Source organism: Hermetia illucens, chromosome 5, assembly GCF_905115235.1.
Source record: "Hermetia illucens chromosome 5, iHerIll2.2.curated.20191125, whole genome shotgun sequence".
Taxonomy (NCBI): Eukaryota; Metazoa; Arthropoda; class Insecta; order Diptera; family Stratiomyidae; genus Hermetia; species Hermetia illucens.
In genome coordinates this window covers 82600283-82613979 of record NC_051853.1, presented here as the reverse complement: position 1 = coordinate 82613979, position 13697 = coordinate 82600283, and the positions used below count along the sequence as shown (strand labels likewise).

The 13697-nt window shown below is 41.3% G+C and overlaps 1 protein-coding gene across 1 annotated transcript; it reads right to left on the bottom strand.

Moving 5' to 3' along the window:
- Positions 1-5370: 5370 nt before the first annotated feature.
- LOC119657504 (cilia- and flagella-associated protein 36) lies at positions 5371-13169 on the bottom strand. The gene is made up of 5 exons (XM_038064439.1): positions 12971-13169; positions 12703-12908; positions 6221-6369; positions 6007-6151; positions 5371-5818 (listed from the first exon to the last, which is right to left on the bottom strand). The coding sequence occupies exons 1-5, from the start codon at positions 13071-13073 to the stop codon at positions 5543-5545; spliced, it is 879 nt and encodes a 292-aa protein (XP_037920367.1). The 5' UTR covers positions 13074-13169; the 3' UTR covers positions 5371-5542.
- Positions 13170-13697: the final 528 nt, after the last annotated feature.

The window sequence follows — 13697 nt, the reverse complement described above, 5'->3', positions numbered from 1 at the left end:
ATTTCTGTTAGGATTACGTTGTTGATTTGAGGAGGTCTTTTTTGTAAAAAGAGGAAACCAAAAAAAATGACAGTTTCTATGACATCCGACAGGGCTTCTTATGACAGGATTACGCAATTTGGCGGTGCGCCAATAACATTCAAGTTTGGGGGATGGGCATGCAAATGCAAGGGTATGTCTCTCGTCAGATTTGTCGCCATACGAATAGCGATAAAAGGGATTAAGCATCAAGAATTATCTCATTGTTCCAGAATTTCGAGACCAGAGGTAACCATCACGTCCCCAATGGGCTAAAAGATTTGTTGGACTTCGTCGAGGAGATTGAGTTTCAATTAACGACGTTTTAACAAAGTAAAGCAGCATTAAGGGTTCGCGGGAATCAGCCTTTGGATCGTAATCGCGTCCAATTATTTCAATTGGTGGTGGATTGAAACAGTTTGCATGCGCAAGAAACGTAAAATTAATTTGGATCGTTGAGTTAATCCAATGCAATAATTATTTAGTGACAAATTCCTACCAATTTTGTTTTAATGTAGATTTAGATTTTATAGAATTTTTTTCATAGTTCGGTGTTTGATTAAATTAAGTAGAGAGGAGAGGCAAGGGATATCAAATTTTGCCACTTCACCTGTATGGCTACATACTATCCCTCAAATGGCGAAAAAGCATCCTGAGCGCGTCACATATGGCTTTCGGCGCGATTGATTGCTGATTTTTGTTGATCGGTTGATGCGGAGGTGTTCATTCATTTGTTTTTTCCTCGATTGTTATGTGTACCGATTTGAATGGATCAATTGAAACAGTTGCAATTTCGATATAGTTCTACGAAACGATGGCGTGTGCGACTCCGCCGAATACGGGAATGCATTCCTTCAGTTCTCCTTTCACGAACGTTTAAGCGCAGCCATTGTGCAAGAAAGTTGATGATCGGTTTGGTTGCGTGTAATTCTGGACCGCTTTGATGAGGTTGTGGTGAATAAACTTTTCGTCGCGATTTCGGTTTGCGGTAAATTAAGAGATAGTTATGATGTTTCGGTGCCCATGATAAGTTGTGGTTCGGGCGATGAATGTTTATGTCAGTGCCAATGTGTTAGCAAGCCGGAAATGCATCTAGTAAAGTTCCTCCTACCGACCTTATATTGCTCAAACGTGTGGTAGCAAGTAGTCGAATACCAAGCGATAAAATTGTTTGCATTATATGCTCGATTACGTTCACATATAGCAATATTCGTGCTACCGTCCTATTGTCGCTAAGTCGTCAACGTCGGGTACTATGGCATGGTCTACATTTGTTTGTGCTTAGGATCATTTCAAATGGCGTAAAGGATCGAGGTTGTAATCAACTGGCTCGTCGAAGTTCCAAAATCAAACATTGAAAATTATCAGGTTAGTAATTCATTGCTACTGATTGTACATACAGTATCTGTCCATTGAATTATGGAGTTTCAATTTTAGGCAGCGATAAAAGTCAAAGTCATCAACGGCACAACGACTGGTATCCGATCTAGGCCTGCTTCAGTAAGGAACTCCAGACACCACGTTTTGTGGTATCCCTAAAAGCTGTTTGGTGTCGTGACCCACGCCACCGCTCCATCTCCGGCAGGGTCGGCCAAGTCTTCTTTTTCCACCATAGATATTGCCCTTATAGACCATTTTTCGGGCTGGATCATCCTCATCCATACGGATTATGTGAAACGCCCACCACAATCTGTTGAGCCTGGTTTTATTGCTCATAGATTTCGTCGTTATGTAGGCTAAGGAATCATCCATCCTCATGTAGGGGCCTTCTTCGGAGGATTTTTCTTTCGAAAGCGGCCAAGAATTCGCAATTTTTCTTACTAAGGACCCATTGTCTTGTACCGTAAGAGCTATTAACATAGTATGCAGGTTCCAAGCCCAGGTAAAGGAGGAGGGTTTGAGGCAACGCACTCTGTACTATCCTCAGTAAAACAAAAATAAAATGCTGAGATTAGGAAAAGAGATAAATGGAGTATAGTTGGAGTTATTGCACTATGCTAAATCCTACCTGATCTCTCTTGGTGACAGGTTCCGCGACAGGCCGACCAAGAAAATGCATACAATGTCGTTACAAACATGATATTCGGATTGAGAGCCTCCGAGAAATGCTAGGGCGTCGACCTCAGTCGACGCGGCAGGACGGGCCCCGGTCCTGTCGAGAAATGGACAAGGGTTCTTGACGCATGGTTAAGTTAGTAGCAAGTTAGTCCGAACAAAACAAATACGTGTCTGCAAGCTAAATGTTGGTAACCTAACTGGAAAGACGGAGGAACTCGCAAGAGCACTTCGGAGAAGGCGCATTGATATCTGCGCTCTGCAAGAAACTCGATGGTCTGGTGCCAACATATAACGCGAACGTGGTAAAAATGGCTATAAACTTCTCTATTTTGGTAACCCACACACTCAATATGGTGTTGGCATTGCCATCTCAGAGGGTTTCCGTGATGCCATTGAAGAAGTCGAACAATTTGATGATCGGCTGATGAAGCTCACCATTATATCAACTGATCGCACTATTCACTTCTTCACCGCGTACGCACCACAGACAGGTCGACCTGATGCATAGAAAGATGCCTTCTGGCAACTTCTCGATGAAAAGACTTGTCACGTGCCTGCTGACGACTATATATTATTTATTATTGCCGGCGACCATAATGGTCATGTGGGTGAAAACGCGGACGGTGACAGGTGCCATGGGGAAAAGGGGTTTGGAGTGCGCAATGAGGGTGGCGAGCGTATAATCGATTTTGCGGACACCCATGACCTTGTACTTATGAATACATGGTCCATCAAACGATTGTCTCATCTTCCTACATTTTATAGTGGGAACAGTAAAACGCAAATCGATTATATTCTCATAAGACGCCGACATTTTATCATCGTCACTGATTGCAAAGTTGTTCCCTATGAGACCATCGCACCTCAACATCGACCGTTGATTGCCGTCCTGCGAATTAAGCCACCGATAAAACAACGTGGGGAACGCACTGGTTGGTGGCGCATCAAATGGTGGCGATTTGGTGAGAGGAAAGAAGAAACGATCTCACTCATACGATTGCCGACCATTACGAATGTGGAAGAATCGTAGAACCAAATTAAAGACACGATCCGCAAAGCGGCCTCTGCAACCCTCGGGGTCACCAAACCGGGTAAGCGGTATATCAACCGAGATACTTGGCTTTAGAATGATGATGGTGAAATGAAGGTCCGTGAAAAGAAACGCCTCTACCACAAATTTCTCGACGATAAAACGCCTGTTAATTGGCGGATTTATAAAAATGCCAACCGGGAAGCAAAGAAAGCGGTCGCTGTCACAATCAGATACTCTAATAGGGTACAGAGAGAAATGGTAGACGATACGGGCCATGCTACATCCACTAGCCGGTGGGAAAAGGAGGAAGGAGGGGGAACATAGACACAAGATAGTTGGAGGGAGTTAGCTGAGGAGCCAGAGAATTTAAGAGATGGAGGGGATAGCTGGGCAAGACAGCGGGAGTTGCGAATGTGGGACCAGATGGGTTTGAGGTTTCCGCGCTTCAGTGAGTCTTTAACAGTGGTCACAGAGTTTTGAAAAAAACTAAGTCAGCATAGGCTCTACAAGACAGGAATTTCTTTCTCGCAGTATGTTTTTGATGAAGCTTTTTGTGGACTTCAGTGGTGAACCAGACTGGTAAGGGCGCAAGCGCTTAGGAGAAGAGGAAATGTAACAAGGAAGAAGCTCAGATAAAGTGGTATAGAAGGTATTTAGTGCTTGGTCATACGCTAATGAAGAGAGAAGGAGAACTCAGTTGATTGCCGCCAAGACTGAGTTCACACCTTCGAAGTTCGCCTTACAAAAGTTAAACTCGGCAGGCTTGCGCACGTCAGAGGAGCGATTGTAATTCCAATACTGGTCAGCTACTTTACCTCTGGCTATGCATGAGTACACAACAGTTTGAACTAAACCTGTAGTGTTGAATTAATTAATTTTTTTACACGGATAAGAATCGCCTGAAGAGCAAGGATGTCGGTGTTCCACCAAAAACCAGATCCCAGGACGCAATTATGGCATAGACACGATCATTGAGATAGAATCAAGGGGGCCAATATCGTCCGATTCGTCATGTATGTAAAAGTTGGCAGGTACAAATTGATTGTTAAGGTCTTAAAAGTTATCAAAGTCGAACCGATTATCAAGTCCGTAAAAGCTATAAACATTATCTCCATTGTCATGTCAGGCAGGAGGCAGTCAGCTGTTGTGTGGTTGATTTACTTTGAACATGTTGAAATTTGATGATTGAAAAGTAGCCAACCTGGCTCGAACTGGAAGTTAGACTTATGAAGCGGTATGAGCTTCCGGATCAACCATCCCAATCCACACAACTTTTGCTCGTGGTCTCGTGCCATTGTCAATCAGCATGATAAGTCCAAGAGGCAAGATCAGAAGAGCTCTTGTGACCGAGTGGGATCAAGACGATTTTAATCGATTGAAGAATAATCACGCTGTCGGTTCTGCTCTATGGCGCGAAGGTATGGGCTGATGTTCTTGACAAGGAGGTGAATCGCAAGCGCCTTGCTCAAATGCAGATGGCTGACGCGGCTGAACCGAACGCACGGTGATATTGACTACTTTCTTACTCAAATTCTAAGCGGACATAGAGGTTTCGAAGGGGAGGGCGCCATCTCGCCAGACACAGGGGAGTCCTCCCCAGACAACATTGTTAGAGAGATGCTGAAGAGCGCTGGCAGCTGGGGGTTGCGCATTATGTTCGGGCTCTTGTTATTGCGAAGAAGATTGAACTCGACCGGCGGAGGGACCGGCTGGAAAGGAGTTTCCTGAACTAACACCCCCCCTTTCTTCCCGTTGGTGAAAGGGGTTCCCTGACTTCAAGGCTCCGAAAGACGGTAGAGCGGGAGGGCTAGCCCGAAGTAATGTGTCAAACGGTTCCAGTCCAGTTCTCGAACGACAGGGAGGTGTTTAGTTGGTAATTCCATAGCGTGCTGTTGCGGGAGTCCAACAGTCTGTGCGTAAACGCACCAACCCTACTCAAAAAAAAATTGAACCATTCGGTCAAGGGCTTAACTAGTATGCCTAATAAGCAGCTTTCTCATTCAGAATCTTAAGCAGTGCAGCCCTGAGTTTTCTTCCTCTTATTATTCTTAGACTATAAGGAAGATACCCTAAATCGATCACTTGGACAATTTCTAGAATTTCTGGACTACCAACACATTAGTTGAAGTATTTCGTTTTACAGACCATGAATAGGTATACATATTGAATGTGAAATATGCATATGTCTGTAAAATGTGTATAGCTGGCTATGGTACGTTGTAGATGGTGGATGGATGAGAACGAAGGGAGAGAGAGTTTTAATTTTCTGATTATGCAAGAAAATATCCGCATTTATTAGTGCAATTTAATACAATATAAGTCATAGGTAAATTTTCTATAATGATATATGTACGTACCCAAGAATGCTTATCACATTGATTTAAATTTATTAATACATCGATAATGTTATATTTTAATTAAACTTGAGAATAATCAGTTTTGTTCCACTACTTCAGTTCGTAGACGTTTCGCCAACGCCTTCCTCAATTGAACAGACGCTTCGTTCCTCTCCGAGTTATGAACTATTTCATCTGCATGTCCCTCAAGGATTTGTTTTGCCACTTGGGCTGACGATGGTCGAATACTAGAACCTCCTTTATGGGTGGTCTCATTTAGTTGTCTGGCACGAGCTTTTTTCTTGATTTCCACGATTTTATCTCGTTGTGTCCGTAAGTACTCTTGTCGTGCTTGGATATCAGCTGCATCAATCTGTAGAAAGGGCATATGTTTATTATTAAGCTTGTGGCTAAGCACTATCAGTTTTAATTGGGCAGAGTATTATATGGAGGTTTTTTGTAGACAAAGTTCTCAGATACCTTTCAGCAACCGTTTTTTGTTTAATAAAATTTACTTATCAATTGAGTGATTTGTGAGCTATTTGTTGGTATCACACTTACTTTTTTATTATCAAAGAAAAGATTTAGTCTTTCAAATTTGGTGTTTTTCAACTCGTCATCATCTTTTACAACTTCTTCAGGTTTCGTGAGCTCTGTTGCTACAGTTGCAGATAACGTATTTTCCAGTTCAATATCTTGACTTTTCCTGTAACAGAGGATACATTATGGGAAATATTACCTAAAATATCTTTGAAAATTTAATTTTGGGACTAACGTTTCTTCAACAGTTTCCGGACCTTTCTCTTCATCCAAAGATTGAGATTGCTGTCTTCGTTCTAGTAGATCAAGTGCTTGAAGTTGCAGTTCCACATTCCTTTGGGTCATCATACGGATGAAAATGCGAATATCGTTGGCTGCCCAGATCTAGAGAAAACCTTTTTGATCATTTCATCTATGTATGGTTACTTATGATCTTATAGAATAGCAACATCTTTTCTCCAATGTATAACTTAAGCATATTTCAGAGAAAAGCGTGCTCTTCAAATTGTGCAGAGGAAGATTAACAGTAGTTAGATGGGTATTGTAATTATCTTTGGAGGAGTGATTGATGTTACATAACTCGGTACCCCCATTACACTATTGCACCATCAAATGTGGCAATTCTCAGAGAAATCGATCAAGAACATGCCAAAGCCGTTCTGCTGGTAACAAGCCTGTTGAAGCTAAAAGAGTCTATGGTACTGCAGCAGTTAATGGATAGGATCTCTTACGATGAAAGATCCACAAGACCGAGAGCATGTGTTCTGATGTCAAAATTGGTAGAGGTGACCATGATGAGACCGTTCTGTTCTCAGGACCTAGTTGCGGTCATCTTACAATGCCAGATTATTGCCAAAACGGAAAAGTTGTAGTTGCCTATGCTCATTAACTCACCCCACGATTTTTTGTGTCCTCCGCCGTCACAAAAATCAAGGGATCTGGTAGCGTATGCAGAATCAAGTGGTCTTGAATTCTTAATAGGTTGTTCTGCAAATGCTCAAATACTTGAAGAGAGAAACTATTTGATTTCATCCTTTCAGCTGGTTTCATGACTGCAAACTTGGAGTGTGCCGCAACGTTCATGGGGCCAAGAAGGAGTGAAATAATTGACCTAACAATCTGCACTTCAAAAATGTTAGAGTTGATTACAAATTGGCGGGTGCTAGATGAAGCTCACTGTCAGACTACCATTTCTTAGAATTCAGTTCGACTATTGCAGGCGGAAACCTTGGAAAACGCATTGCACACAGTTCAGTGAATTTATTAGGAATAAAGTTTAGTTTCCTAGGCCACTAATGACTTTGGCGGTAGAAGATCAATTGCGAACTTTGAATCGCATACATTTAGAGTGCCTTGAAGAGACTTATCGTATCTAGCTGGTAAAGTAGTTCCTTGGTGGAACCTAGAGGTGTAAAAACCATATGATTTATGAATCGTGCTGATAAAAGTAATGAAAATGAAGACTGGTTGAACTTCAGGAACTCATAGCGTGAATATAGGAGGCTCGTAAAGTGTTCGAAACGAAACTCCTTTAAAATATTCCGTGATGAACTGGAAGGTGAAAAAGAGATTTCCAGGCTGTGCATAGTTAAACTCTCTTCGAAAACCACATGCAACTTTCACGAACTCCGGAGTTTATTTAATATGGAGTCTCATGGAATTACTCTATCCAGAAGAATAGTTAACAGAAGTGGGATGAAGGGAACTGACGGTTTCTGTGAACTTTTCAACATGCAAGTTTGCAAGGGGAATTCAGCTGCTATTCTGTCATTTGTGCACTTCAAAGCACCTGGCATGAATGTCATCAATCCAGCGATGGTAAAAGGCAGGTATAGAGTACCAAGAACAACTTCTAAAAAATCTTTTTCTAGCATATTTTGCTATGTGCTTCGTGCCTGATACAGATCAGCTTAACATCATTCTAGCTGAAATGTCTGGACAGGTTGCTTGGTTGGATCGTACTAAGTAAATGAAAACCAACAAGCTTACCACTCTACAAAGACCTGAAACTCGGTTCTGCATTCTTTGGTTTTAAAAATAAAAGACCCAATTCCGAAAGGGGAGTACGTACGTGATGGGTGTGTTCGTGGACATTGAAGTGGTCTTTGATTGTGTAAAACAGGCAGGAATTATGTCGATGATATTTCAATCAAACGAATCTATGTTATGCTAATCCAGGGATTTCAGTTTTCTTAAGTAGATGTTAACAAAAGCAACGAAAGATTTTCCCCAAAAATGTTTACCATCACCATTTGGAGTATGTTGATTGAATCACACAAATTTCGAAGTTTACATAGTAATGTAAACTGCAAAATTTGTCAATAAACACTCAAGCTTATATGCATGACGTGGTTTTGTTAGCTGTCAATCGAGATCAGTATGTAAATCCAAATGAAACCACCATGGTATTATTTGCAAGGAAGAAACTGAATGGCTTTGCTTTCCAGAGATGAAGAGAATAGCCCTTAAATTCTCTGAAGAAGTTAACAATCTGGGACTTAATGAAATGAGGTCACACAGCCTAGCAGTACAGGCGAGGCTTTGGCTCGACTCAGGGACTTAGGGCCAATGTAGTAATGCTATGCTAACTCATGCATCCCCAATTTACTCGATTAAGATAAAACAAAAGAGTTGTCACTGTAAATTAGCCTAACTGCCAATAATTGCACGTTTGGGTATTACCGGTGGGATGACGATGTCCGTTGCAGCTTTAGGCCTTGAAGTGTGTTAGAGCATTTCATTCAAGACCGTAGCGATACACTATAGGATTTTAGTACTCTATAGGAGGCAATATGGTCAGCATTGTGCTCGCCCGTGATTACTACCTTGATATGACTCTAGTATTCATTCACAGTTAGTCAACCCAACTATCCGACGTCAAGTCATGATACAAATCCTACTACCATCAGTGAGATTTGAACCGCGGCCTTCCCTGCAATAGCCTACCGCTCTAACCACTGAACCATCCGGACAAAGCGCAGAGGAAACACTGGCTAATGCTGCTATCACAAATTGGGAACAAATCACCAATGATGACAGCTGGCAGAGCATTAAGGCGATTAGACACACTGAATGGTTCCTATCATAGCGACGCAAACATACTCCAAAGTTTATTTTTTTGAAAAGCAGGAAGACTTACAAAAGTAGCTAGATCATTCTGACTGTTCACAATTTACTAGTTGGACATATGTTGGAATAGGAATTCTACCAGATGATCCGTATCCATCCGGTAATGAGAAAGCGGAATCCAAGGAAGATTTCTTATGTCAGTGCACCACTTAGGCAGGCATCAGGTTTTTAGTTCTGATGTACTTCAGTTGCACCAGGTAGCATCACATGTACTCACGGAAATGCTGCAATACATTACCGAATCTGGGATATATCGCTAGACTGGAGAATCTTAGACACACCCATTGTCACTAATTAAAGACAAATTTGCGCAAACCAGGGGGATAATTTTTCCTATCTAGGGCCAAAAATCACAACCGATTACAGCTACGGCGGTTGTTGGCAGCTTTTAGGGATATCGATATTATTATGATTGATGATGAAACTTCGGGGAGCCCTAACTTTATATTCAAAACCTTCAGCGCACAAATTTCACCCAATCTAGCAGCTTTCTTTAAAATCTAATCTTTACAAATTCAAATCTCACTGGTGGCAGAGGGATTTGTTATCGTGACTGGATGTCGGATACCAGTAGACTCAGCTGTGAATGAGTAACAGTCAAATCAGAGTAGTAATCTTTTCAATAGTAGCCCTTTTATCCCTAGCCTTAGTTTATAATGAATTTGTTTAGGTTAAGGCAGTTAAGTGGATTCAGGAGAGAGACTCGTAGTTGACAATGAGGCAATAAAGCAGTCAGTTTAGAAACAAATGTTCTGTAGTCAGCAAGCCAACGTCGCTATAATATAATATATAGTATAGTGGCTCTTCTCCAGGAAGCCGCTCGTCCCAGTGCATCTCTTCTAACGTTGTGACATCAATTTTATATTGGGACAGAGTATTGGCTAGCTGCTTAGCTGTTTCCATTCTGTACATGGAGCGTACATTCCATAAGAATGCGATTTTGTTGCCGGGTTTTTATTCTAAAATCAATGTAGTCCAGAATTTATTTCGTGACTCCGTAACTAGTAGCATTCCGTGTAGGGTTGTAAGTCTTACTCAACCCACAACCTGAGAAACCAGTTGGTACAATTTCGCCTGTTTTTAAACAGAGGGAGAGTGAAAGGGTTCAAATAGAACACTCTAGAAAATTTTTTAGACTAGCATATGGATCAACAATTTAGTCGGATGGTCGACGATATGGACGTAAATGGGCCATTATTCAAGACGCAATCATCTACCTGGAAATAGTATTTGTGAAGGTCTTGTCTGCATTTACAGGTATTCACTATTAATTGCAAGATGGAATCGGGACAAAGGACGATATATACACTGACCTTTGAAGAGGTTACTTACGACTAGTGGCGCATTTGGATATGAAGCTTGTAATGACAAAGAACTCAAGTTGACTTCTGGGTGGGTTCTTAGTCTCAAAGGAGCTGAATTATCCAACTGACACATGAGTCCAAATATAACCGCTGGTCAGCAAGTTTCATTTTGAGAAGTAAGAAGAGCCAACTTTTTCGGGTTCTAGGGTGGAAAAATTTATTTATGAAAATTAAGCAAAGGTGATTTGCTTGGGCAAATTTAATGCGATGGTGTTGTCAATAGTTCCTAAAATCATCACGAGTTTTAGACGGGGTTGGAGAGAGGGAACCTTCTGCTTCTCCCTCCATACCCTACTCAGCTTCTTCGCAGTTTGGGGTCGAAAATGAGACCCTGGAATTAGTCGCATTTCGAGGGGCTATGACTTTTTTAAAGGAGGAGGACAGGGTTAGAGAGGAGATGTCCCCTTTTCTCTTTCTATGAAAACACTATGATTAGAGATAGCGTAAGTATGTACAACGTACATTCTGAAGAATCAAGAGGAGAGGATGCGATGGGAGTTTGGTGAAGCACAGAAATAATAAATATTGGTTTAAGCGAAGGGCTAAAAAGAAATTGAAAAAGACGTGTGACTAATTATTAGACGGGAGGCAGTTAGAATAAATTAATTTAATTTAACTAATCAATTTCTGGTCAGTTTTTGAACAAGGATGGTGATGGATGCTGGGAATCTGAAGATAAGGAAGAAAATTTACAATTGATAGGAGCTAGTGGTGGTATCAACAAACTTAGTCATGGCAAAAGAAACTTTGGTAGGATTGTGGTTATTTTGTATATTGCGGTGTTAAATCAGATGAGGCAAATCGTTCAGGCGAAGGCGGTATTTTGGCCTCCTGGCGTCTTCGTCAAGGATGTCATTCATCACTGCAAATTTCCGAAGAGCTCACTGCCGTCGCCGACGCACTTAGTGCCGCTTTCATTATAATATCAGAATGTAAGGAACTCAAAGCTCATCTGCGCAACTGAGATGTGGCGCGACTCTAATATACTCAATGGAGAGCTACTAGATGGCTACGCGGTTCTTCGCTGCGATCGTTGATTTTCAGTCATCGGGTAAATTATGGAGAGGTGGGAGGCCGGGGGGGGGGGGGGGGGGGGATGTTTTCTTATTGCCGTTAAAAAGCATATTTGTGTGTGTGTTTGCCCCTATGACTCCTTTATTATTCGTGTTACTACTCCGAAATATTGCCCTTTCACAACAGCTTGTGTGTACTTTTCATATTCTTGCCCTGTTTCCTTCGTCGAAAGGTTCTGCTGCTCAAATATCTTGGTGTGCCTTTCATTCTCCGTTGGGAATTCGATCTCCAGTTCGTTGAAGGGCTTACCTCTCTTTGTCTCCTGATTCCCTAAATATATTACTCCCTCATAATTAGCGTTTATGAACTTCTGGTCTGCTCCCCAATTCTATGTCCATCACGATCGGAGCAATCGCAGTCACCGAGTCACTAAGAAACGAAAGGAATTGTGAGGAATATTGGTTAAAACTAGGTCAAGTTTAAAGCCACCATCAAAGTTTAAAATCAGTGGAGATATATTCGAAGCTGGTGAATCAGTACAGGGGCGAATTAAACAACTTACATGGTTCACTAGACCCCTCTTCTCTGGAGGATCAGTAAAGATACCAAATATTATACCTACAGATACAGATTACATCCTACAACTATGAGCCCAGAGCAAGCAGTTTGACGGCGAATGTTCTTGCGAAACAGATTCGTATCTACCCTTAATTACGAGCAAATTTGTTGAAGGCAGGAATGACAGCAAATAATGTTACCCTCCTATATTGTTGTAGCCTTTTTATCTGAGCTTCCTATTCTTTTTCTTTACTTTTTTTTTTAAATAAATGATACAATAAACGTAACCCCTGATAAAGGAAAGAAAGAAGTCGTACCTAGGTGCCCCTAGGCCCCCACCAGGGGAGAACAGTTGATTTAGAGGGGTACGACCGGAGTTTATTGAGAAGTATATAATGGTCAACGGAATCATATGCTTTGGAAAAGTGAGTATCGACTGTATGGACATATTTCCTATAGTTCTAAGATTTCGCGACAAAGGCAAACTGAAAACATTAGGAAACCTGAATTTGTGGGTGGTGTTTATTTCAAACAGGATTAAGTTATTAGATCAGTACTACCACTCTTTGCCCACAAGTAGCAATTGTCTTTCCTTGTCCACTGCGCGCAAATGTCACGGTGTTACTTAATTAATGAAGAACGCACAATTTACCTGTTGGAAGAGTCCTTGTTGAAATCTAAAGCTTCCTTCGTTCTGATGACTTTTACTTTCCAAGCAGGCCATCTCAAATTGTTCCGGTGTGATATGCAGTTCTTCCATAAAACTTCCAAGCATCGAGTCCACCAAATTTTTATATTCTTCATGGACCTTCCGATATTCCTCATTGTCCTCGGCAGACTCTTGATTTGGATCGAAAACTTCACGGAAAAATTTCAGGTTTTCATCTCAGGGAAAAAAATAATTTTAAATCTGATATTACCTAATGATTTTTCCTCTATGAAAGTCTGAAGTGGGGCATTCCAAACAGGACCATGCAAGAAACATAAAAGAGAATCGAAAACCCACGAATTATCCTCTGACATTTTTTTGTAATCTCGGACTGGAATTACTGTGGAGTGTTAACTACAACTTTGACAAAGAAAGACAAATTTAACCACACGCAGTATCTAATTTGATCCTTTGTTATTACCTACATGTCACCATGGTTACCACACCACAAAAAAGGTGAGAGTTTAATTAATAACAGCTTAGGATGTCTCGACTTTCAATTTGTGCTGCCAATTAACCAACGCAAAACTAAATATCAGCAATTACTTAATTAGGGTAGTTTGCATAGGAATTTCACTTCTGGAAGATTAGAATAGTCCGTAGTAGTCTAGTATAATCTGAGGATAAAGTTTCAGTTATTATGGGCTCGCATACAGCTGGAAATTACTATTGAGTCAATGGTCACCTACAAATTGCAGAAGAAATCATTCGAAATGCGTTCCATTTGTTCCAGGAGCTGCCGAAGATGGTCTGCCCACTTATCGATCCCAGTAAATACGTATTTAATGAAAATTGCCCGGGAACGATTCAACGATTCAATATTGAGGTAGCCATTAGGCCAAATCATAGCCTCTAATATGGGCGACAACTCCTAATCTATGGAGCTCCCCCAGATTTGATTTTCTTTCTGTCCAATGGTCTGTCATTTTGAACTCTGG

Coding starts and splice junctions, on each gene's coding strand:
- LOC119657504 (XM_038064439.1), bottom strand. CDS start 13,073: ATGTCAGAGGATAATTCGTGGGTTTTCGATTCTCTTTTATGTTTCTTG. Junction 12,909..12,970: donor CATAGAGGAAAAATCATTAG/GTAATATCAGAT, acceptor TTTTCCGTGAAG/TTTTCGATCCAAATCAAGAG. Junction 6,152..6,220: donor CCGGAAACTGTTGAAGAAAC/GTTAGTCCCAAA, acceptor CCTCTGTTACAG/GAAAAGTCAAGATATTGAAC.